General features: G+C 38.4%; 1 protein-coding gene across 2 annotated transcripts in view; it reads right to left on the bottom strand.

Annotated features, from left to right (window-relative positions):
- PEPD (peptidase D) overlaps window positions 1–25,323 on the bottom strand; it is a 140,262-nt gene that overhangs the window by 80,110 nt on the left and 34,829 nt on the right. For both annotated transcript variants that reach the window (XM_074840155.1, XM_074840156.1), the window contains 2 exons: window positions 20,021–20,096; window positions 18,563–18,609 (listed from right to left, as the gene is read on the bottom strand). In XM_074840155.1, coding sequence (XP_074696256.1) covers window positions 18,563–18,609; window positions 20,021–20,096 — 123 coding nt within the window. The remainder of the gene's footprint in view (window positions 1–18,562; window positions 18,610–20,020; window positions 20,097–25,323) is intronic.

Below are 25,323 nucleotides of genomic sequence, written 5' to 3'. Positions count from 1 at the left end.
TGTGCAATAAATCCTTCAATAGGGAATACCACTAAACTTCACAAAAAAATTAATCTGATACAGTCTCCTAGTTGGAGAAAGATAAAGTACACACTATTCTATAAATCACCTATTTTTATTCAGAATAAAGATAACTATAAGCCATATACACATTCTGAGTTTGCTATCTACAGCTACCAAACTATTACCTCTCTTTGAATTATCTTTGAATAAGAAGGAGGAGTAAACAAACAGAAAAGCAAACAACATCTTACCAACCTGATGAAATCCTAGTGGCTTCTCACACTCTCAAAAGTGAAATGCTATCTTTTGCTTCCCATTTCCCACTCTCCTTTCCTAAAAACCCCGTTAACACAAGAAATCTGGTTTTGGTTTTACAACTTCTTGATTACCTCTACATTGAATTTTTCCAATAACAGCAAGTTCATGTAAAATTTGACTGTGTAGATTCTTTGTTGGCTAAAGATCATGTCTACGTTTTCTTGTACTTGCTGTTAGGTGTAGTAGCCTTATAAGCATTCCTCTTCCCTAACCCCTTTGGACTTCTGTATCTTTCAACAAAGTCTCTTCATAATTCTGCACTCCGACTCAGAGCAGCATTTGCTTTCTCTAATCACTCTAAAAATCAAGACCTTTGAATGTGATTATAGATACTGTTTTTTATATTGCCTAGACTTCTATGACAAGAGATCAGAACTCTACATGAAATCCCCACTAAATCTTTGTGTGCTGCTGAGACATTTTCCTGCAATATTTCCTGCCATTCCCACTTGTATTTACTTATACTGAAATCTGGTGTGTGCTGCTTGGTTCTTCTCATTTCAGCGGTCCTCACCACCGTGCCACAAGAAACAACCCAGTATTCACAGGCTGTATATGGCATGCATTTTTTGCAGAATATGGACATGTGTAACAAACCCTCAGGTAGGAGTGAAGTATCATGGCAATGGCCAGACTCACTGGCCTTTTCCTTCTCACCTCTGCAGATACGAATGTTTAAGAGTTTAACAGTCCTCTGCCAGCCTCTTGCATGTAGATCAGCAGGGATAAATGGGGAATAACAGGTATTGCCAAGAAAAATTTGGCAAAGTTCACGTGTCTTCTCTCCCTGAAACTGTGACTGTGGAATTGGGACTGCAAGAATCTTCAGAAGCTGCTAATAACCCCACAGGGCACTGCCGCTCCAATGGCCTTTTGAGAGAGATGTTTTTCATACCTGTAACAACTCCTGAAGCTGCTAAAGCCTCTAAGACACTGTGCTCCGTCAGGGCTTATTTAAAGTGATTTTAAGTATTATATAGAGTAATATATGTATGTGTGCGTACAATCCCTGCAAACTGAAATACATACAAATAATATTTTAAACATACGTAGAACCTGGCTAGAGTACTTGAACTACTTCTTTCACCCACACAGACTGTTTCATTATATCCCACCTTTCAGGTTTTCCATGATCAGTGTTTCTAGTTAACTCCACCAGCAATGAAAATGCATTTTGGAGGTTAACTAGTGCTACTTAAAAAACAACAGTATTCCTTTTGGTTTCTTTCCACCCAACTGGTATAAACCTTCATTAACAAAGGTTCTGACAGCCCATGTATCTGTGGAAAGCCCTCCTGAACCTTTCTGCATTTTGCAACATTGAACAGTGCCAAGTACCCAGATTTTGAAAACACTCCTGACAACTTAACTTCTTTCAGAATTTAACCAAAAATCACTGTTTTTCAGCTCTTAAGAGGTCTTAAACTCTACCTGAAATAACAGACTGTCATCACTACGCTTTTAGAAAGACAAAATGTTAAATGGGAACAAATGAAAGATCAGGCTGATAACAAGCAAAATTCTGAGCTCAAGTATTTTTAAATTCTACTCTAATTTTTTTTTCAGCTTCTCTACTTCATAAATCATTTTTTTACCAAACTCCTTTCACCATTATTTTCTGAACTATCCTCTCTCAGGTTCATTACTGCCTATTATAATCTGTCCACAACATTTCTATGAAACATATATCCCATATATTCCCAGTAGTGGGACAGATACTTTTAGACACCTTTCCTTGTTATAGCACATTTCATGTGGCTGAAGAGAGACTAAAAAAGATTGGAAAGATACAAGTGAAGAGGGAGGGAAGGAGAAGGAAATAAAGATGATTGCAGACTTGCTCTCTGGTGCAATTTAAACAGCAAAAAGGGAAAGAGTAAAAAATAAAATTAAAAAGAATAAATACCAGTTATTAGGCTGGTTCTTCTGAAATAGCATGTGTCCACAGACATTTCAGAAATGGCTGCCAGCCAAGTATTTTTAAGCAATTTCAAAGAAACAAGATACGAAAACAGAGATGGTAAAAATGAAGCTGGAAATTTGAACTGATGTCTAATGCTATTATAAGTCTGGAAAGCAAGAGAAGCTATAGTTGCAGCCATGATTCTTTGCTGATACATGTGTATGGGAGCCTCATCAGAGCTCTGCTCTCTGCTTCAAACTCCATGTCAGCAATTGGAAACACAATTGCAGTTGGTACAGAATTTTCACATTACCTTTTCTATACATTCTGTTTAGAAAGAAAGCAGCATACAGCATGCATGTAAAAAGTCATATTTTGAATTTTGAGCAACATACATTCAGTCCAGCGTGCAATATGATTTAACATGTATTTTTAGAGGAATATCTTGAAAGACAACAGTTTGAAGTATTGGTTTAATGAAATGTCATTCCTATCAACAGCCCTATTCTTTGGACAGTCACATCAGACCATTCTTTCACAGCAAGAGGTAGCATGAGAGTTTCAAGGCCAACATGTTTCTGCTGAGTCTTTTGCATAAGATCAAGTCTGTATTGGAAAAAAAATACAGCTTTTTTCCCCTCCCCACTCCCAGTTCTTATCAGCTTGCTTTTTTTATTATTCCTTAAAAATGTTCCTCAGCACAGATTGAAAGCTTATGTTGTTCACACTCAGACCAGCATTACCATGCAGAGTTTTAAAAGTACATCTCAGAGAGGCACACTTCTAGGGAGTTTAACAGATACTTTGTTGTAACAATACAAATCAGCAAGAATAGTGGCTTTAAAAAAGTATTCTTGTTAGCAGTGTGCTGTGTGAACATTACTTTTATCAAAACCGTGTGCCAACTCACCCTACAAATAAATTGCAACCTCATAAAATTGTCAAAATTATATCCCTTAGGAACAACAAAAGTTTGATTCACATGCACTTTCTGCATTGTAAAATATTTCATATTTTGTTTCTCCTATGTAAAGCGTAATAGGCTACATAATTTGATTTATACTTTGGGGATCCAGTACATCTATTAACTATGTAAAAGACAGCACACCAAATATTTCACAGTTTATGCTCCGAGTTTCAAATATTCCTGATACTGAAATAATGAATGGGTGCAGGCAAGAAAGCACTGGGGAAAAAAACAAAACCCCAAAAACAAAAAAGAATTGTCTGCTGACTATTGCCAGCCTAAATCATCATAGAGTAAAGCAGAAGCCAGACTGGGGAAACATTAAGAGCTGAGAGACCAAAAAAAAAAAAAAAAAAAAATTAGCTACCTAATGAAGTAGTAGCTTTCTTGTATTGGGGTAGGGAAACATTTTCATTCATGCCTATACCATCATTTACATTGAAATTAATATCCCTGTGTGAACTGAGAAAAATTAATTTATTATTAACAAACCATAATTGATTAATTTGAAATATGAAGAGGAAATAACTGTAAATAGATTGTTACTATGAATGAAAACCTTACCTCAGTTCGCAAATTACTAATTTCGGAAATGAAGAGTATATATGCAAGTTAGTAGCTACTTTTCAAAAAAATCCCTCACATATCCTTGTTAAAAGTCACATCAAAAGATTCTGTCATATGCACTAAAACCACCTGACATTATATGCACGTTAATATAGGAACAACGACACTGACAGCACTCTGTACACACAGTGAGTTAAGCCTGTACTTTTGAACAATTCTTTCCATTTTTCAGATGATGAAAACACAAGTTTTCTGGATTTTAACAGTAAATAAATTGCTCTGAGTAGTGAAAACAACTGCTGTAACACACATATTAAAACTCTAAGATTGGAAAGATCAGCCTTCATTATGTCCAAGTTTTACCCATGTACCAAAGAAAGCCTGTACATGTGAACAGTAAACCCCCAGGTCCCCAAACAATACTATTGCCCCCTGGCTATAAAAATGACAAACTACATCCACAGTTGCAGTACACCCAAACTCTGTAACAGATTAGATTTAAAAATGAGTAATGCACTGAGGCAGCTATTACTCTTTCAACTCAAGTGTCAACTTCAAACAAATTAACAACCAAGCAGTCTCAACCAAATGGTGTCTTGACAATTACAAACTGCATTTCTAAATCCAAATTCCATCGCAACATTCCTGAGTAAGTTTTCTAAACTGTAGTGGTTTACTTGAGTAAAAAAATACTGCTACATGTGGTTCTGAAATATTCTGCAAGCTATCATATCCACTTCACCATCCAATTCTTTAATGAAAGACACACACTGGAGATAAAAGAAAAGGAGATCAGAGCAGGAATTTGATATACAAGAGCTGAAAGTTACATCACACATGCAATCCTTGTCAAATTCCTCCAACTACATCCATCTGCACAAAATCTATAGCTAAAATGAAACTGAATATTCTCCAAGAACCAGCATGATGTGAACCATATCTCAGCTTGAATCTACAAAAAAAGTGACCAACAGTTGAGATTTTTGCACACTATCATCCATTTTTAGCACATACTCTTGGAATTAGAGAAGACAAGTATGCAGACAGTAACAACTAATTGTAGGGCCCTTCCCTTTCCCCTAGAGGGTTCTTTTTTTTTTTTTCTCTTCAAAGCTTTATAGATTGATTGTAAAGCCATGCTGTAAATCAAAAGAAAGCCACTACTCATTACCTAGTTAGAATTTCCTGGGCTCTTACTGTGAAGCTATTTCTCTGCTGTTTGATCTCAAGGCCACCGGCAATGTCTACAAGCACACTACCTACCATGGCAGCTGATACGCGTTTTTTCCCAGATCCCTTTTCAGCAGCTTGATGAATTTCCACCTGCTTCCAGTTCTAAAGAGAACCACCAAGATAAATGATTCATGGATTCAAAATACTTGTTCAGGTTGAAAAAAAAGAAAAATATACGTAAAACCAGCTAGGAGTGACTCAGAGTTAAAGAAAATTGAGTGCATGGTCTACGGGTGTAGACCAACATGCCCAGCTGTGACTGCCTACGTTCCATCTGAAAAATAAGGGTAGTAATGCTTCTTTTTTTTTTTTTTTTTCAGAAAATTAAGATTTAAAACTACCGTTGCCACTGTAAAAGTTATCTCCCAGCAAGGAAAAATACATAAAGATACATGCTTCCTGCTCATCCCTATCAACTTCTAAACTTCTTCCTGATGTATGAAAGATGGCATGGAAAGTTTTATTTTCTGCATTTTTTTTTATCTCTGAAATATCAATAAAGATCAAGCCTCTTCTTTCCAGCGTTGCTGGAGGGCACTGCTCAAACAATCCACTTCGCTTTTCCAGTCCTTCAGCAGGCAACAGCACTCAGTCCTTCACTCAGGTTCTTTTTAGATAAAAGCAAATACTTTAAGCCAAGTCTTCATCACTGCCAGCTTTGAGAAGCCCTGTGCCTCTTGTTTTAGTACAAACAGTGCATATAGCCACGAACAGCAGGTCCCCGCCAGCAATCCAGCCAACTGCTGCACAAGCCCTAGCAGCTGAGGCTGGGCAGCAGCAGCCCCGGTTGGAAGCAAGAGAAGGTACCTGCAGGAGTTTGAGCATATCTCTGGGGTCTGGGGATGTGTGCTGTGAGGAGCACTGGATGCTTGCAGGGGGCTAACTAGCAGGTGTGGAAGCAGTGAAGGAAGATGAAAGGCACCTGGTAATGATCTGGCATTTATATGGAGTGACAATGGTGACACTGGTGTCTTGCCATGATTTGTAGCTCCAAGTTGGAAGCCTGGAGCCCCACAGCAGTTCAGGTGTTGAGGATCAATGCGAGGCCACCAGCAGACTGTCAAGATGAACTTGGTGCAGAGCGCTAGCTGGCATGGAGGAGCAGGATCCCATATTTGAAGTGGTTCCACTAGCACCCTACGTGTTCCCCACTCAGTCCCACCGACCACAGTCAAGGAATCTGGTACAGTACAAACCTGTAATACGCAACCTTTGTCTCACACATTCAGAAGTCAATACTTGAACAGAGTCTACCTACACATGCTTATTCACATTGATTTTTCCAAGCTGTCTTTAAAGAATCAAAGCAGTGGCAAAGGGCATAGCCCTACCCTTCCTCTCTGCGTCACCTCACCAAACAGGAGGGAAAAGTGGAGCGAAATAAAATGTATAGACTGAACCTTGAAGGAATGAATACACCTGGCAAACAGCAAAGTAATTTAGCTAAAAATAACACACAGGAATCATGCCTGCAGATGTAGGTACAGTCAGGGTGCCTGCAGAGATGCAGTACATTTTGTGTAGAGCAAGTAAAACAATGTGCAGGAGGTTACAGAGCTCCATGTAGATGTGGCCATCACACCTCCATAACATGGTACATAACCTCAGGGCAGTGCATTTCCCCATAGTATTTTGGAATAAAACTTTCTGACGTTTGTAACAATATTTTGGAATAAAGTTTTGAACAGCTGAAGGCCTCACAAAATCTTTTAAGATTATTTCTTCATACAATTATGCATGCTAAGCATAACTGAATCAAAACCTAACATAACCTTCCTCAAAAAAATTGTCACATTTCACTGGAAGTTCTACACATTAGCTAAAAGATATCACTTGTGTCTGCCTACACAAATGAATCTACATCCTTTAGCAGCATGAGCCCAACAGAAAAACTTATCCGTTTTTACTTGCAAGGTCCTCTCTTCAAAACCAGAAGCTCTTCAGTTAATGTTGCCTGAGGCTATTTTGGGTATCACCAGTATTTCAAATTTAGAAAAGTACCAAATAAAGTGATAAATACAAATCACTAATTGAGAAAAAACAAGAGGCACAAATGAAGGTGACCCTTCCTGTCCTAGGGTTGGTATATTTGGGACTGATTTGTCTTTATGCCTCACTGCAGTATTATGGTGAGTGAAAGCTGTTCTGCCCATCTCAGACTTTAACTTCAGAGACAGGTAGCATAACATCCCTCTTAGCATCTCACAACTACTTTCACTTTGTGTAAGCCTTTGAACACATGATGCAAGTTCTATCCATTTCATCACAGTTTTATAACAGTTAATGACCAAAGTGTACTCAGCACAGAAGAAGGTACATGAGAAAATCGAGAGGGATGGGGTCAGGAAATCTGCTGGGCTTGGATCTGCTATTTTAAGTAATAGAAAAATATGTTTTAATTTCTGCTAGGAATAATGCACATGCTTTGACTGATAAGACTTAAACAAACAAACACCAGAATTAAGGAAGTGAAAATGCACACGTTGCACCTCTTCAAAAGGAGGCAGATTCCCCTGAAGGCAAGCATCAGCTCCTGCTACCCACTGCTTTCCACAGACTGATGGCTGGAAGATGAACATATTGCTCTTGTTCACCAAAACATTTCACTCATGCATACTGCATATCAGATGCTAACCCATGTTCCTAAGCAACCCCACACTCACTCCACATTCCCTCCCCTCTGCCACCAGTAGACAAGAGGTTTTAATCATCAATTCACACTGCACCCAACGTGCAAGAATCCCATCGTGAGAGGCTTGGGCACAGAACTGCATTAAGCAGTATCAGGCAGCTTCAGTCCCTGTTTTGTCTTCACCAAGGCATGCACACTATAAGTAAAAGACAGCATTGTTACCTTTGAGTTGTTTATAAAGACAAGTTTTTTAAAAAATCCTGGCTTAAACATAAAATGCTTGCGAATACAAGCTAAAAATTTATATTCTTGCCAGCAGGTATGGAAACATTCTTTTAGAGGCACTGAGGGTTAAACTTTTTTCTGACATTTATAATATTCAGTGCTGGAAAAAAATCTCTGCAAAGAATAATTGCTCCCACAGGGACCAATCCATGGGTCACAGTTTTTTGCACTTGACGGCAACAGAGCCTTGAATGAGATTTTCTATAAAACCTAGACTTAAGCTTGCAGCATAATCACAACGTTTGCCCTAGCTCTAGAAGCTGAACTAAAGCACCACTTCTACAGTGTAATTATTCCACATATGTTCCAAAAACCCATGGGGAAATTTTATTATTCAGGAGAATAAATAGGGTAAAAATAAATGGTTTTTAATTTTAGCCAATTTTTACACTCCTTATGAATTTTCATTTTTCTTATGCAAGTTTAAGTCCATGGGAGAGAGGATTTGCCTTGAAGAAATAATTAAACTTTCATCTTCAGTTATGCATCTTAGCAAATACACAGCCACCCACATAGCACATAACACACAAGTGCTGTTCAGTGACACAGAATGCCAACATAATCACCAACGCTTCATAATCTTCCTTTCAGTTTCAAACTGAGTATTTGAAGTTTGAACTTCTGTTCAACAACACAGAGTAAGCAGAACCACAGTAAGGGCTTAAGTTAGAAGGAGGTTGGAGTCCCAATATAGAGCTTAATTTGCCCTCAATACTTTTTTGAATACTTGAACTATTCTTAGAGAATAATGCAGTAATTTGTCATATGGGATATATAACCTACTACCTTAAGGATAATAAAAGATTAGAACACTCAATTTATGAAGACAATGTCTGAACCAGATTTAGTCAGCTACAGAAGTCAGAATTTTTCTGGGAAGGGAAGCTGAGGAAGCAGGACTCCATCTGGTTCAGGAAGATGCAGGCACATTTTGCGACTAAGTCTACCCATGACAGCTTCTCCAATTCCTGGGAACACTTCCACATTCCTTTCTTATTGCAGGGGCCAAACAAATTACTACACAGGTGCTCTGTAGGCAGGTCACAAAATCTGCACATACCCAAGCTCATTTGCAAACAAGCCACACCCTGTTCACGTGGTGCCACTGATCCATTCACTGGCCTCGAGCCACACACCATCTCTGCAAGTGCTGGTCCTTTCTCCTGGAGCTCAGGCTGTTTTCCAGCACCTGAGCTGGCTGAAGAGAAGGGCAGAAAGACCAAACACCAACAGTGGAAATCAGAGGTTAATGCAGACAGATGGGCTGAAATATAAGATCAGATTAATTTTTGATGCTTATTCTAAACTGCACTAGTAGGGACCCAAAGAGCAGCAGTTTAGCAGTCTTCCTAAAGATGCCAAATCTAGCTCCAAGGGCCTATTGTAGGTAGTAAAATCACTATGCTGATACCAAGTGCTAGAACCAATATGAAAATGAAGCATAAAGTAACAACACCCATTCAGGACCTCTTTCAAGTAACAGAGATCTCCTTGATCGACCAGCCTCAAATAACAAACAAGCTCACCTGACCCAAACAAATTCTAGACCCCTAGGAAGGTCTTACAGACACAAACCTCTTTGATCTGCAACAGCCACAGAAACAGCATTGGCCAGGACCTTCCTCAGTTAAATGGTTTCTTGTCATACGATACCGACTTCCTCCTCACAAAGACAGAATTTCTGATGAAGATGACATGACTCCTCCCTCAACACAAACATCTCTGAAATCTCCCCAAATCTTGCAGGGTTGGGAAGCCAACTCCTGAATGCTGTTGCCATTTCCAACTCAAACACCGCCTTAGTCACAGACATGATCTTCTCCTCCTTCAAACACACAATGAATAAAAAAAAATTGATCCTGGAGAGCTGACCCACTGTAATGTATTACACGCACTGTCAAACGTTCCATTACAGAGCAAATGTAGAGAGTAGACAGGCAAAAGGCTATTTATAAATCACATCTAACATCCTAAACTTCACACAATCCTAACATTTGCGATTTATAGGAACACCTTGCACCCAAACCACCTCACACAATTTTTACAAATTATCTGCTAACCAGAGACTGAGAATGCCTGTCCACCTCTGCCATTCTGTGCTGACCAAGAGGATGTAGCAGGTTCATTTTGAAATAAGAAAGAGCAGAAATCCAGTCCAATACTCGTGAAAGATATGGCATTTTACAACAGGATTGTACCAAGTGAGAAGTGATGGCAACTGTACCTTACACCAACAGATTAACTTGAGGAGCCTTCAAATATCACATATCTCATTGGTACTTTTAAATATAAAGGTTTCAGTAGATGAATCAGAAGACAGAGAGTCAGTTGTCAGCAAAGCTCTTCATATCCCTTACTTCCCAAGACTGTCTCAAGGCTCAATTTGATCTACTCAGGAAAATCTGTTGAAAGCAAAATCCAAGTAACCCAGAAATAATGTTGGGTTTTGAGGAATTCTCAACAGGGACAAATTCCTTTTAGCAGAAACATCACCTCTACTGTCTAATATGATTCAGGTTTCTCCCCAATCCTAAGTTTCACTTAAGAGTTCATCTTCCATCACTTTTGCCTGGCAATTCAACTCTATTCTGCCCTGCTATACAACTCAGCCATAGTTACACACGCCGTCTTCAGCGCTGCTTGGACAGCAGAAATGCAGCATAGTTAGGCATAAAGACTTCAGCATTAAGCAAACTCCAGTACTCTTGCATCTCTCACTACAGGCAATCACCTTCAGCTTTGTCCTTTGCTGCCTTCATTCATTTCCCATACATATATTTTTTTCAATTATTGTTTGTAATCTCAGACCTTAACAAGCATGGAGTGACCTAAGTCTACCATCTCTGACCAACACTTAAAATCCCACGACCAAGACCTAGGTCAAAAAAATTACAACACTTGAGAGCAACACAACATTCTGCAAATGAGACCAAGCTCATCTGCATGGAGAACCAAACTGAAAAAGACTATTGCATATCATCCTGTAATTATAATCCTGACCTTGTGCTTTTCAATACTGCTGATAATGGGTACACTGAAAAAACTACCACCTGCCAAAATAGTACACAGTTCTTCACAATTCTTCCCCTAGAGAGATGATGCAATAACAGAAAACCAAACAAAAATCAAACAAACAAAAAAGAAGAACCATCAGGATAGGTGTTAGAAATGCTCCTTAATAAACTGGAAAGCGGCACTTGCACACTACGGTGATGAGGATGCTCTAAGAACCAATTTGAAAAAGAATTTATGCAGGGGGCATGCCAGCAGCAAGGAAGAGAATCTGCTCATTTTCTTTTCATCTGTGTAAAATGGTTTTGATTTTCAGAAGGTCAGTGTGTGACATAATGTTATTAATGGACAGTCTTGGTATTCTACCCATTTCCTTCAAGTTGGTCTCCTAGTCTCTGAGCACGATCACGTAGCAATTCTGGTTATCAAAAGCTGAGGGCCAAGAAACACAAAATTCTGATCTCTGCTTCAACAGTAATTAGCAAAAATTATTGAACTAAAGCTCACAATGCAGATAAAGCCTCACATATGGTAGAATCTTTACTTTGGACTTGTCTGAACAAGCATGAACAAAATCCACAGCAAATAGTAATCAGTTCAGCCTGCTGTCTTTTACAATGAGTTCCATTTCACATATCTCTAATCTTAGCTTGTCATTAGTAATGCTAATTAGTTCACTATCTCAGTGCCACGCTAAATTCAGTAAAAACTGAGATCACTGCTAATTTGAGAAGAAACCTTGTTCTTTCCTTAAAATAAATAATAGTAATAGTCACTCTACAAAACACCCACAGAAATTAATAGTGCTTGCAATTTTCAATCAGATCTAAAATTCAAATAAAAATTGTGACTACCTTTTGATTTCCAAAAAGATAATAAAAGGGTAATTACGAATTATCACAGTACTAACTAGATTAACAACCCTGTAAGGACATACAATGACACAGCATTTAAAGTTGGGTTCTATCTTGCTATGCCAGCAAGCCCAGTTCTGTACACCCGCACATTGCGTACATCCTTTCACAGCTCTCTTTCTGAAGGGAACCATTTTCTAATGCCAGCATGGTAATTGTTCTTTGGTATCTGTGGGCTGATAGAGGGTTTTATTTTAAAGTTCTCACACAGTCTGATTCCACAATTTTTTGTAGAAGATAAAACCCAATTATGTGGGACTTCAATCACAAGTCACAAAAGAGACCTGTGCAATTAAACAGCACTCTTCTACACAAAGAGCTAATTAAAGTGACATCCAGAAGGTGAACCAAGCTGTCCTCTACTGAAAGTGAGAGCATATGAGCTTGCCACAGGACCTCCCGCAAAGGGAAAATGCTGAGAGGCTGCTGGGAATATACTGGCACTGCTCTGCTCCCTCCCAGCAGTTAATGGAGTCCACCACCAACCATGACTACACAGACCAGCAGTGTAGGCAAATGAGGTCTCAGAGGTTCCAGTGCCCCACACTCCCCTCCCCAGGAGATTTCTGCCTGCCCCCCCCTCCCCCCCCATTTCTCATCTCAGCTGGAGAGAGGGGGAGATCAGGGTGACTGGAAATGCATACATGTTTGCCAGGGCTGGGGCAGCTGGAACCTCTCAAAGTGGATTTACCACAGAGATGCACTTCTCCTTAAGTAGACAAGGTGATGAGACAGGAGGTCTCCATGTTCAGGAGGTAATCCTCACCCCCATTTCTGCCGAGTTGAGTGCGTGTACATATGCATTTATGCGTCACAGAAGAGGAACAATGCTCAGGGGTTTTCTAAATCAATTTTAAATTCATATTTATTTTAAGACTATTTACAACCTTAACTCAGCTGCATTAGGAAATCAGTGGAGACAGCCTAATTCAAAACATCGAAGGACTAGTGGTACCTGAGGGAAGGTAGGCAGAAGGGCAAGGCTCCAAGAAGTGTCTCTCTGAATCCAGTTGTTCTTCTTAGCAAAGATACGGTATCTGACTTCCCTCTGGGCACTGGACACTTGAGATTCAGTGGCTTGCTCAACCTAAGCAATTAGCAGCTACCCGACATGCGCTGTCAGAGCTGCGCTAAGCTGCCTACCTGGCCCTGGACCACTGTAGGTCATTTTGTACCACCGTTTTTAGGAAGTTCTGGGTGACCCTGAGCTGCTGTCTCCCACCAGGAGCTCCCCCTGGCACGAGTATGAAATCATCAGCTCAGCTAGTTGCTCCCCTGCCAGTCCCAGTACGATCCCTGTTGAACAGAAGCTGTTGGGCTGCTGTGCAGTGCAGACATTTTGCTAAAACCAGAAGTTGCTGCTGATCCATTTCTTCCTTCGACCCTTCTATTAGAACTAGATATAAAGGCAAATAAATAATATTGGGTACAGGATTGTCTTAGTACCAAAACGCCACCCAGACAGCAGGCAGACACATACACCAGTTCTATCACACAGGCGTGCAGAAACAAAGGAAAAACAAGTGGATTTTTTTTAAAAAACATGGGGAAAAGCCACCTTCCACCTCCTCTTTCAGAAGTTTTTCATGTATTTTAAAGTTTTAAATCCAGCCTTTTGATTGCAGTAACTTACATTTAAAAATCCATCACCTCTAATTGTGAGTCAGCTTTGGGAAACAAGGCAGTCAAGCCATTTTCAGGCTACACGCTACCAACTGTTTAAAAAAAAAAAGTTAAAGGAAAAGAAAATCACATTTCAGTAACTGAGCAGACTGACATGCTGCTTGAGATTAATGGAGTGCTGGTCTCTTGTTTAATAAAAATAAATCCTATACACAAATACCAGTGAGGGTCATGGCATAATTCAACACCATTCCCATGCCAAAAAGCAACTGTGAAGAATTCACCTGTGTATTTTTGTCAGCTGCAACGGGCATTCTTGTTTACTATCCATACACACTTATGCAAAGGACTTACAAAGGCTACGCTTGAGCTGAAATTCTAAATACAAAAACTGGATCATGAAAATACTAGAAATATTTTTAAAGATTATTTGCTGCAAAAGTCAGTGACTTTCTCAAGTACATTCAAAGAGCAAAATCTATCAGGAGATGGTAAGTGGCAAATCCTGATTAGATAAAATAATCAGCATTTCACTAAAAGGAAATACCCAAAGGAAAATAAAATTATTCTGCCTATTTTCTCTTTTCTAGTGAAATAACATGTATGTTTTATTTTCAGTTTATTCCACTGGAGCAGAGGAGAGAGAGATAAACGAAAGATGAGAGCCATAATCCATGAGAGCACTCTCAGACTTCCACAGATAGTGAAATTTAACATTGACAGATATGACAGCAACTCATTTCAGAGTCTAAACTCTGCTTTGGAATCAGGGACAGCACTAAAAAGAATAGGGATAAAGAACTCGTATCAGCCTCAGCTGGTGAGAGAAGCAAGGTGTAAAAATAGTCTGTAAGCATTGTAAACCAACAAGGAAAAACCTCTGTAGCTGTCTTCTTGCCATTTTATTCTTTAAACTGTTGCTGTTAAGCAGACTGGAGTGTAAGTTTAGTATTAACTACTACAAAATCCCCACAATTATGCATGGTTGTACAGACCTAAAAGATCCACTGCACAATATACAGAGGGGGCATCTATACAGTTGGGCTATCAGCTCTTGACCTGACTGGCACATGCTCTGAATAAACTCCAGCTCCCCCCCTCTAGAACCGCATCTGGAGAACCAGTGTCACACCCAGGAACCTCTCCAGCTGACTGGTGGTAACTGGCTGCTGCGAGATCGTATGGAACATATATTGCCCTCCATGAGTTGTAACAACCTTAGCATTGAAGTATTTAAAGTCATAAGAAGGAAATGCAGGCAAACCTTATAGAGAGGAAAGCAGACACGCAGAGAGGAAGTGGCTTCCCCAGCAAGCCATCAATAAAGCTAACAGTGCTGCCTTCTTACTTTGCTGCTTTTACTGACGGAAAGAACACGCAAGTACTGTTACCCACCTGGCATCGCACATCACCCTACCTGCCCTTTACACTAGCTCATTGCTCCTTTGTTTTAGAAGAGCCCACTCCACAGGATGAGGATCCATGTTTTTGGATCCTAAGTACTGGAATCACAGTTATTTTCATGGTAACATTAAGGTGGCTCCTGTGTGCAGCAGTTGCAGAGGGTTTAGAGATAGTCAAATAATCTAGGGATATCTTGGACAAGGGAATGAGCATTGAGGACTGTGCACACACTCCTATCACAGGGCCTTCAGTGCTATTAAGAACAGGATAAAAAAACCACAAAAATGGCAATGCATGCAATATCTACGTGTCCAGTACTCTTCAGGTAGGAAATTGCTATTCTGTTGCTACAGCATACACTTTCACATCACTCCCCAATCAAATCAACAATTCCAAATAGCCATCCTGATCTTAAAATTGTTCTCTTCAATAAAAAACAGGAACAAATGAGAAAATGCACAGAATATTCAAAACTTTATCTGGTAAATACTAAGCAGATGAATAGGCAACACTCTAGAAACTGATAATCACTGATCTAGAGAAGGTATCTCCAGTGCTCTAGAGTATCCTGAAACAGATGATTGTATGTCCTAATTAGTACCTTCAGTGTGTATGTATATGTTTTTATATATATATATATACACAAAATATTTTGTTTATATAGATACACTTAAAACAACTTAGCTGAATTCAGATTTTTTTTCACATACTTCTCAAGCGGAAGAGATTTCTTTTATCATTTTGCTGTATTTTAACAATATATTCACTACAAAGCAGTTTCCTAATTAAAAGCCTTTAATTAAAGAAGATTAATTAAACATGAGATAAGCACAAATACTAAACAAACTGCTTCAGAGAAAATCCAGAATCTGACCTACCGAAATGACTTTACATGCAATTACACATGCTGTGAATTACTGTTTGTGGATAATTGCTTTGGCTGTCTCCTTAAAGTCAACCAACCACATATTAAAGTTAAATAACATCAAACCAAAAAAATAAGTCAGAGCTGATTGGACTTGCAGTTAAATGCGTTATTTTTTTTTTTTATAGCTCAGCATTAATGCATTACTGGTTCAAAATAATTTACCACTGGACCTTAATCATAAAGAATACTTCAGCATATTTCTGAAGCTAGCTTTCAACTCTCAGAATAAAAGGTACTATCTTATCTAGAGATTTCTCCATAATTTACTTAATTGCCTTCAAATTACTTCTCAGAGAATAATCCCAATCCTAGAAATATAACTAGCTTTATATGTCGTTGACTCTTAAGGTACATTTCCTAGAGTTTTAACATGTTCTTGCTGTACAATACAGTAGAAGTAAAATGATTCATTTTTTGTAGGAAGGCGGCTTAACCAAATGAACAAAGAAAAGGCAACGCTTAGGTCCCACATGTAGTAATGGAAAATTTTAATTGCTTTTGGGATCTCTGGCATTATTCTTTCTAGCAGACAGGGTCAGATCAGCTTTGTACCCAAAACCACACATGCTATATTCCACAATGTCAAAGAATGAAGTAAAGCAATATGAAAAGGGGTTTATTGGCCGCATTTCAAGAGGTATCTATATTTATTTAAAAAATTCACAATTTCACAGCCATCAGTGGGAACTGCAAATGCACCTGTGGAAGAGGGCCACGCAATTCAGAAAACTTTCACAAAGGGAGTGGAAGTCCTAGAAACACCAGAAAATTAAAAATTTCATTAACTTTTAATTGATCTCTTAAATACAAGTGTGAATACTTTTGATAAATCTATAGAGACTACGAATTCTGGTTCTCTGCACCCTTAGATTTCAGGTGTACCAAAGTGGCCAAACACAAGCTATCTAGCCTGCTGACAAAAAAAAAAAACACCCACACTCTACTATTTCAACAAAAATTGTCTATTTTTGGATGTTACCTATTTTTAGGCCTTTGAAAGTTCCTTTCTTAGACTACATTAATGGGGGTTTATCTCCATACAGAGTAGAGATTTCCTAGACTGTTTTCTAACTTAATTTATAAACATTTCAACTACACATTTCTTGCCAGAAAAGTGTGTAAATGACAGGTTTACATTTTCAGGACCCTCTTCCCCTAAGCAGTAAAGGAACAGAAACGGGAGCAGGGATGAATTCCACCAGCAACAGAAACCAAAGTTCTAATTATAGTCTCCAAGGCAGACGCTACAGAGGTAGTCTGCCAAGACCTCTTTCATTAGTGAAATAACCTCAAACTCTTTCAAGATGTGTAATCTATCAAGACATATGGAAGAACAGAAGGCAATTTTAAATAGGTTTAATAGACAGTTGCCTAATTTATTTATTTTTTTTAATTGAAGGACACAAACAATCTTTTCAAAAGGTTGTTGTGTATGGAAGAAGCTAGCCAGAGAAGAATGAAAGTCCTGGAGTGAAAATGCAATGTATCTCATAAACTACAGAAGAGTCTATGTATACATATGTATTTGTTGCACGACATTTAAACCAAACAGCCAGGATCATGACATTTAAAAGCACTTGAGAACAAACTCTGCTCTATGGAAATTTTTGATTACTATTGACTTCCAGAGCCAAAATTTCACTATCAGCATGTATAGCATGGGCAGTGAGTAAAATGAACGCAAACACAAGATTCACTAATGAAGTTAACGGGGGAATGTACACCACATCCCTGTTACCTGGTGGTATATGTAACTGCAATTTGAAGCACAGTCAAATTATAGGCATGAGCCAGTAGAGTCTGTAGAAATTTAAAGTGCTTAAATGTAACATTAGTTTTTCCATATTGCTTATGTTCTAAGGGCATTATTTGTCTTTTGAGCTACCTTGAAATCGTGATGACAAATACTGAGGTCACTTATATTTTCCCCTCACTGGGTGCCAAATTAGTCTGCTTACTAACGTTTGAAAAATTGCTGTCAAGAAACAACAGTAACTGAGTAATTTCTGACTGCTATTTTCTACTTCTTCATTATGCAAATACTTTGAAAATGGAAAATACTGTATGCAAGCTAAAAATAAATGGTCTTGGTGATCAAAATCATGCTTTATAACATAGGCTGCTGATGATCTAATGTAAATATTGATTTAAAAGAAGCAGCAATGTTTTCCTTGTATCTAGACACATCACTACTGTATCAGTTAGGAGCAGCCAATCCTTCCTATGTATGCCTGTACAGCATGTTTTCTTCAACGTAAGAGATATATGCTGTATTCTTATCGACTTCTTAACAGCTGTAGTAACATCCATTACATTTGTGAGATGAGCTCCTTGTACTGGCTAAGTACAGGTAATGCCGACTTGCAATTGCAGGCAAAATGTAATTGAACACAGCCTTTTATAAGGTTCTTAAACACTCATACATGCAGTCTTCTAAGCATAACAAGCATAAGAGCCATGTTTATCCATAAACACCATTTTATTGGATGGCTTCAAAGAATAATAACAGCTATTTCATAAAGTTTCTGTAAATTACTAAAACTCCAGGAAGAGAATTATGCTACACTAAACCATCACCAGAATAAAATCAACCATCATCAAATGCATGTTTGAAACTGATGAAGTATCACCTCAAAATAACAAAATGCTTACAACAGCAATGAGCTCTCAGTCTCAACTGAATCAGTGCTACTGCTTTGCCTCAGCTATTGCTTCTACCCCTACTACAGCAAGACTTTCTCCTTTTTATTACAATTATTGAAAGAACTCTTACCTCTCCATCTCGTATTCTTTCATACCAGCTTTTACTGCCTTCATTACCTGTAAGATACATATTAACATGGGACATTCATAGCAGGAGGGAATCTCATATTTATAAATTTATGATTTATGACTATCTCCAAAGAAACCTATATTACAAAAATATCATCTGTACTTCATTTAAATTTACATCAGTAGATGCATTTTAAAACTACATTAGAAATCAAATTCATTTTAATCTTTATAAATGCCTGCAGTCTCCAGCAATAAAGTAAGTTTAATTGCCAAACTACTATATCCTAATGAAGTGCAGCTCATCAAAATACCAATGCTTAATTCTGAAAGCTCTAGTGAACTTGGCAGCAAGTCCTCTTGTTTTACTTTTATGAAACTCTAGCAAAACACGTGAACTGGAATATACTACAATGGAAGACTCTTTTATACTTTGCAACCTGAATCAACAGAAAACTACTAGAGTTAACACTGCTTTACAACCCATAATTCTGATTTTTGTTCTCAGATTTGCTGAGAATGTACACCAGTTTTATTCATTTGCCTGTTTCTGTATTATAAAAGTTCTAGGCAGCTGCTCTACAGAACAAATTCTCTCAGATGTGCTAAGATTATTCAAGGATGATGAAGGACCAAGGAGAATGAATGCAAATGACTATCCCTAGACTTTGCAGCTTTACAATATTCACTTTAAAATATTTTTACACTTCACAGTTCAGAAATCTGAGGAACAGGAGCAAAGACCAACAGTCAGTAACCTCAGCTACTTCTACCTAAGCTCCCCCTGGTCATCATTCAGAACTCCTGGCATCACTATATGGAGTACAGGATTGACACCCAAGTTAATTTTGTCATCAGTACCTGTAGAACAATATGATTTCACAGGTACAGTGCTAGGTTCAACCTGAGCAGCCCTGCTTAGAGCCTGGATTTGTCTTTGCCATGCTGCTATGTTAACAGAATAGTATCATGAAACAGTGTACTGGGGACACACCCATCTCTGAGGAGCAAAATAAATAATCCTTGCACTATCCTCCACTGTGCATGGAAACACTCCTTCAGTCTGTCAAGATCTGGAGAGAGTAACCTGCTAGTTAAACTTCAGACCTGCACATGCTGACACGGGCCAGAAGAATAATCTTCTTGGTCCTTCCTTCTCCATCACTATACAGGTACTTGTGCACACAGGACAAATAGATTGCAAGCAGGTCACCTTCTGCTGAGGCTCCAGCTCTTATCCAAAACCACACTTCATTTCTCACACATCACAAATGCACCAGTGAGTTCAAGGACAATGCAAGGTATATTACTGGGCTGTAATAAGAGGGATATTATCCTCTCATTTCTATCCAGCCTTTCCATTATTTTATTACTAAGCAATTCAGGGTTGCTGGGAACATTTTCTGAGTACCACTGCTACACTAAGAGCAAAAATTATTAACAGTAAAGGATCCATTACCTCTTTATGAGCTTCACTGGAGATTTTATTGGTGTAGCGCAGAACTTCCAACTCCATGTCTGTCTTAATCACACGACTTAAAGAAAAGTAGAACAGATATCAGGTTAGGTTGCAACTTCACAGCTTAAGAATACAAAATAAAAAAACTTCAAAATAATATGCATCACCTGGTAAAATTTGATCAAGTACACCTCAAGAGCGAGGAGCTATTACAGTATTCATGACAGCAAAGTTTTGTTGGCATTGATTCACCATTAGCAAAACAATCTTACAAAGGGAAGTCACAAGCATTTCAAACAGCCTGCATTATTTTCATACTAATAAACAAGTGGTCCAACCAGCATTTTTTTCAACTCATTCTACAATACAGTAGGAACAAAAGCAATGTATTTCTGCATTTGTCATGGCTCAAACACTACTTCAAATGGAACATTTCTACAAGCATACTTGATTTACTTTTTAAACACATTTGAAACTAGTTTACATAATGAAATTCCCAGAGTTCCAGAATTTCTATTCAGCACAGTCCTAACTCCCACCTATTTGCAATACCTCAAAAGGTGGGGGTGGGGTGTGTGAAGAAATGCTATTTCTGTTTGGTATTAAAAAAACCAAACAAACATGAAATTCAGAAATCACAGTAGCAGTAATTACAGCCATGATGTCCGTTCTCTTTCACATGCTTCTGGAGGGAGAAAAGCAAACCAAACAAACCCACAAAAAAAACCATTCTGTTCTTCATGCCTTATGAGATACTGAATGTGTGTCTATTTATGAGCCTTGATACTCTGTTCTGAACTCATCTCAAAAATTTACCATTAAACTCTTATCTACTTACACTGCTTTCTACCATGCATTTCAAATAAAAGCAGCTATTTAGTGTGACATGAACAGGGAAGCAGAGATAGTTCCGTACCTTCTATTATAAATCATCTACTTTTTCCGCTGCTACATATACTGATTTCCTACTATTTCTCATGCCCACCTCAAAGGCAGCCATGAAGTACATACTTGCTGTTTACAAAGAACAAAACTACATATATTGAATTGCATGAAAATATTTAAATTGTATTTTCCAGCTCCATTCCAGAGCTTGCAGCAGTTACAAAGTACTGTAACTGCTGTATTTTGAAACTGCCACCAAGACACCCCTTTTTTATTACAACATGCTCTTACTCACACTGCTGTAGAAACCATTTACTGTATTTCTGCTCCTGTAGTTTGTTTTAGTGAGTCCAGAAACAGGTTTCTCAGCCATCAGCACCTCTGATGTGTGATAAGAGCATTTCCCACATTGCTATGCGGCACAGCCACTCCCCTTCAAACACAACTTCTCTGGGAAGAGTAAAGGGACCTTTGTAAAAATGCTGCTATCAATCAAAATGCTCTTACAAACAGAAACACAGTAGAGGGGAATGGATTGACATTCTTAGTCAATTGGAATATGACACAAAATAATCATTATGCACATTGAGAATGAGAAGTACGAGGTTTTAAAATGCACACTGATGGAAAAAAATTACACTGGGATGGTATAATCTGCTCACCATGGGTGAGGAAACAAACTTCTGCTTCTGCCTTTCAGCCAAGACATAAAGAACAGTAACTCAAACATATTCATGTTAGAATGAGGTAGCAAAGGCTTATAGATTTTATTTTTTTTTTTAAATCCTGTTCTCCGGCAGATAGCATGTGCTAGAAGGATAATTTAATACTTGTTTGATGTGCTTTTATATTATTTTCAATATACAGTACATATCCCTGATCCGCAAGTGCCTGAAAAATAGGTTGTTTCATAATTCAATTGTCTAATCTCTTTACAGGGATCTACTAGTAATACAAGTTAGTAACTGCTCAATGGCAAACGCAAACAGTATTAGAACCTATTTTACTTGACTAGGTCATAAGGTGTCAGGGTCAAGGTATTTATTTTAGATCATAACTTCTCAGGTATCTTTTTGCATATATGAATTCATGCTCAGTTTCAGACAGACTTTTTATGCAATGCACCACCTTCATTTACACAAGGTTAAGAGCTGAAACATTTTACAGAAAATGTTTAGTCATTCTGAGACCAACAAAACCCACTACCCAACCATTAGTAGGGAAGAGAGGGGGTATGTACAATTGTGCAGGCAACACAATCAACTTCACCCTTCACTAGATACTGAGAAGAAAAAGTCACTGGGCTCCTATGCTGTCTGCAGTGGTACTGTTGGGAGTTCCCACAAGCATATCTGGGTAGCAGAAGGGAATGTATTTCACCACTTTCTCACTGTTTTGATGGCATAGAAAGCAACACTCTCCTGAGACAGGTTTAAAGTGCTGCTAGTCAAGCACTGTGGTTAGCACTGTAGGGCAATTGGGCAGGTGATGAGTGGTCCACAGTTCTCATGTTTTCCCCCCATTTTCAAGACAGGCTAGGAAGAAAGTCCCACCTTTGGTCACAAATGTGAACTTCAACGTTCTATTAAAAACAGCTCTTGGACCAGTTACACACTCTGCATACATTCATTCACATTTTAATGGGAATAAATAATTTCCATTATTAGCTTCAGCTAATGCAATTGCAAAAATGTACAGATTCAGCGTGTGATGCAGTTCTCAGATTCATAGGGGAGCCATTCAATGCAATCAAGTCTCCTGTTGTCAGGACTGACCTATAACTTTTAACTCCTTTTTTTTTTTTTCTTTCTCCATTTTACCTGTGTAAAAACATTTCTTCTTCCTCACTCTCCTCTTTTACATACATTGTGTGCTTTTATTTGTACTTGCCACATAAGCAGGTGGTCTTTTCATGCACGTCAATCATCCAACAGAAGAGAGAAGCTCTAATACAAACAAGTATCTTTTCAGTCCTGAAATTAAGTTTGGGCATTTTAAGTGGCTGGATACCAAATTTCATGCACAACCTACTTTCCATTATCAAGCGGTCAAGACCATACAGAATTTGAGGCTGAAACTTGCATAAGTCAGCTACGTAATTTTCCTAAACCAGCGCTTTCCTCAAAGATACACAAATGTTTGCTTCATTATGTGCATTCACCATTCCTGATCATACCGCCAGTAGTATCTGTTCCCAGTTATCAGCTCAGTGTTTATTAACTCTCTTGTTTTGTTGTTTTCAGCACTTGTGCAACCTTAATGGCTGCTTTCTGTGACATGCCCGGAAAACGTCTGAGTATGTCCACTCCTCCTTATCCTTCTGGAAACACTACATTTACAGACCACCTAGTAAGTACAGATGCTGCCCACACAGACAGACTTCAGTCCTGCCTCGTCTTCACCCTTTTTCAACTCTGCTGTTACCTTTCCACATTTTATTTATAGCAATTTCTCTACCATAGTTGATATATTTATGCTCTTCTGCAAGCTTTTGCATAAAAACTTGCTAACTGAATTAGCATCAAAGGAGTGAATATAGTAATGCGCATATGCAAAGGAGAAGCATTACAGTTCAATTCTGAAAGACAGTTGCGTGAACAGGAGTTCATCTTGAAACGGTTCAAAAAGATGTTAAGAGATTTACAGCACAAATAAAAAAGCCCTCTGAAAACACAAAAAGCGTATGCCCAGCTTTAAGACATTAATATACAGATCACTTTCCCAAAGAAACAATTATAGCTTTCCATCAAAGTAATGCAAAATACAGACTATATGAAATCTTCCACACATAACTATCAAATCCCACTTTCATTGAGGTTAGAGGAAAACACAGTATATACAGGCACAAAATGAGCTGTACATTGCTAAATGTTTATTTTCTAGCACCACCACAATTATGGTAGACAAACACTGGTATACTAAAGTAACAAAAGGCCATTTTGCTAAGTGCTAGCATAGAAAAAATTCTTTTCAAAACAGTGAAATCAATACTTAGCATATACATTCAGTATCAAATTTGAAATGGGAGCCCTAAAATTTAAAATGAAAGTGTTTAAATATGTTTGGAAACACATTCACTCAATTAAAAAAAAAAGTGAAAACAACTTTTGCAAACTGCTGAAATCCAGTCTAAGGTCAAATTCTTTCACATTTTATCCTTAAGTTTCACATCAAGTAAGAAAATGTTGGGATCTTGAAAAAGGATGAGTAAGTAAGGGAGGCAACAGATCTGTAATCACAAACACTTTTACCCTTTGCCTGTACTGAACCATTTTCTCTGCATTTTATTAGAAGACTGTACAATACTAGATTTGCCTTTTGTAGCTCGTGGTTCTCCTCAGCTGGTTCAGAAAGCATAGCTATTTCACCTCTTCCTAGCAGGTTTGACAGTATGGTATAGATTAGAGTTTTTCTGACAAGTATGTAAAACAGAGTAGTTCAGAGCTTGCTGAATTTGAAATTATATGCATCCATGCAAGCATACGATTCAAATGAAACAATTTCCCATCCTAGAATATAACACAAAAAAAATTCATCTTCCTAGAAGAAAAATATTCTTAATTCTAAAAATATTACTGCTTTATAAAGAATGTTTCTTGGGCAATAACTTGACATTCCAAGGAAATTCCTACTTTAGGACGTTTTAATACACATAGCCTGTCATTCACATATTGATTTCACCAGACGCTTCAATCCTAACAACGGTCTTTAACATACTCCTGACTTAAAATGAAAGCCACCAAACTCGATAAAACCTTTTAAAACACTTTTGAATGCAAATCTGAACTTTGGCTTCACTTAGAATTCTCCTTCCTTGAAAGCCAGATGGAGGGAAGGTGCATACCAAGCATCTCTCGCCCGTGAGATTGCAGGGAGGACAAAATCAGAATTCCAGGCTGGCACTCACAATTCACAGAAGAGATTCTCTCTACACCAAAATGAACAGCTCCAACCACTGCCTTTCTACTGCCTCAATGCTCCATCTATCTCAGTACAACCTCAGGGCATAGACCTCATGTTTGTCCATCCCTGAGCTTCCTAAAGAAGATTTAACTGCCTATTAACCCAAACCACAGAGGAGAAAAGCTTATCAGGTGACACCTTGGTAAGGTGAATGGAACCAGAATGGAAGTTAACTTGGGAACAAGCTTGTAGCCCTAATCCAAAGCCTTCTGCAGCTGAAACTGTCATGCTGTATCTACAGATCAACCCTCGCAAGTTAGACCAGGCCCTCTTGAGGTCCCTTTTCTTGCCCCTTGTCTTTCTCTGCTAACAAGAGTACAAAAAGGCAGGCAAACAAGAGGAGTACAAAAATGACACTGTCATGTTAAAGATGTAGCTCTCTTCCTCTGCTCCTCAAACAGCATGTCAGGTCACTCGGAAAATCCTCCTCTGGCTACTGGGTACATGATAATGAA

The sequence above is a fragment of the Strix aluco genome, chromosome 14 (assembly GCF_031877795.1).
Source record: "Strix aluco isolate bStrAlu1 chromosome 14, bStrAlu1.hap1, whole genome shotgun sequence".
Lineage (NCBI taxonomy): Eukaryota > Metazoa > Chordata > Aves > Strigiformes > Strigidae > Strix > Strix aluco.
The sequence above is the reverse complement of the archived record's forward strand: the minus strand, read 5'-3'. Positions and strand labels throughout refer to the sequence as shown.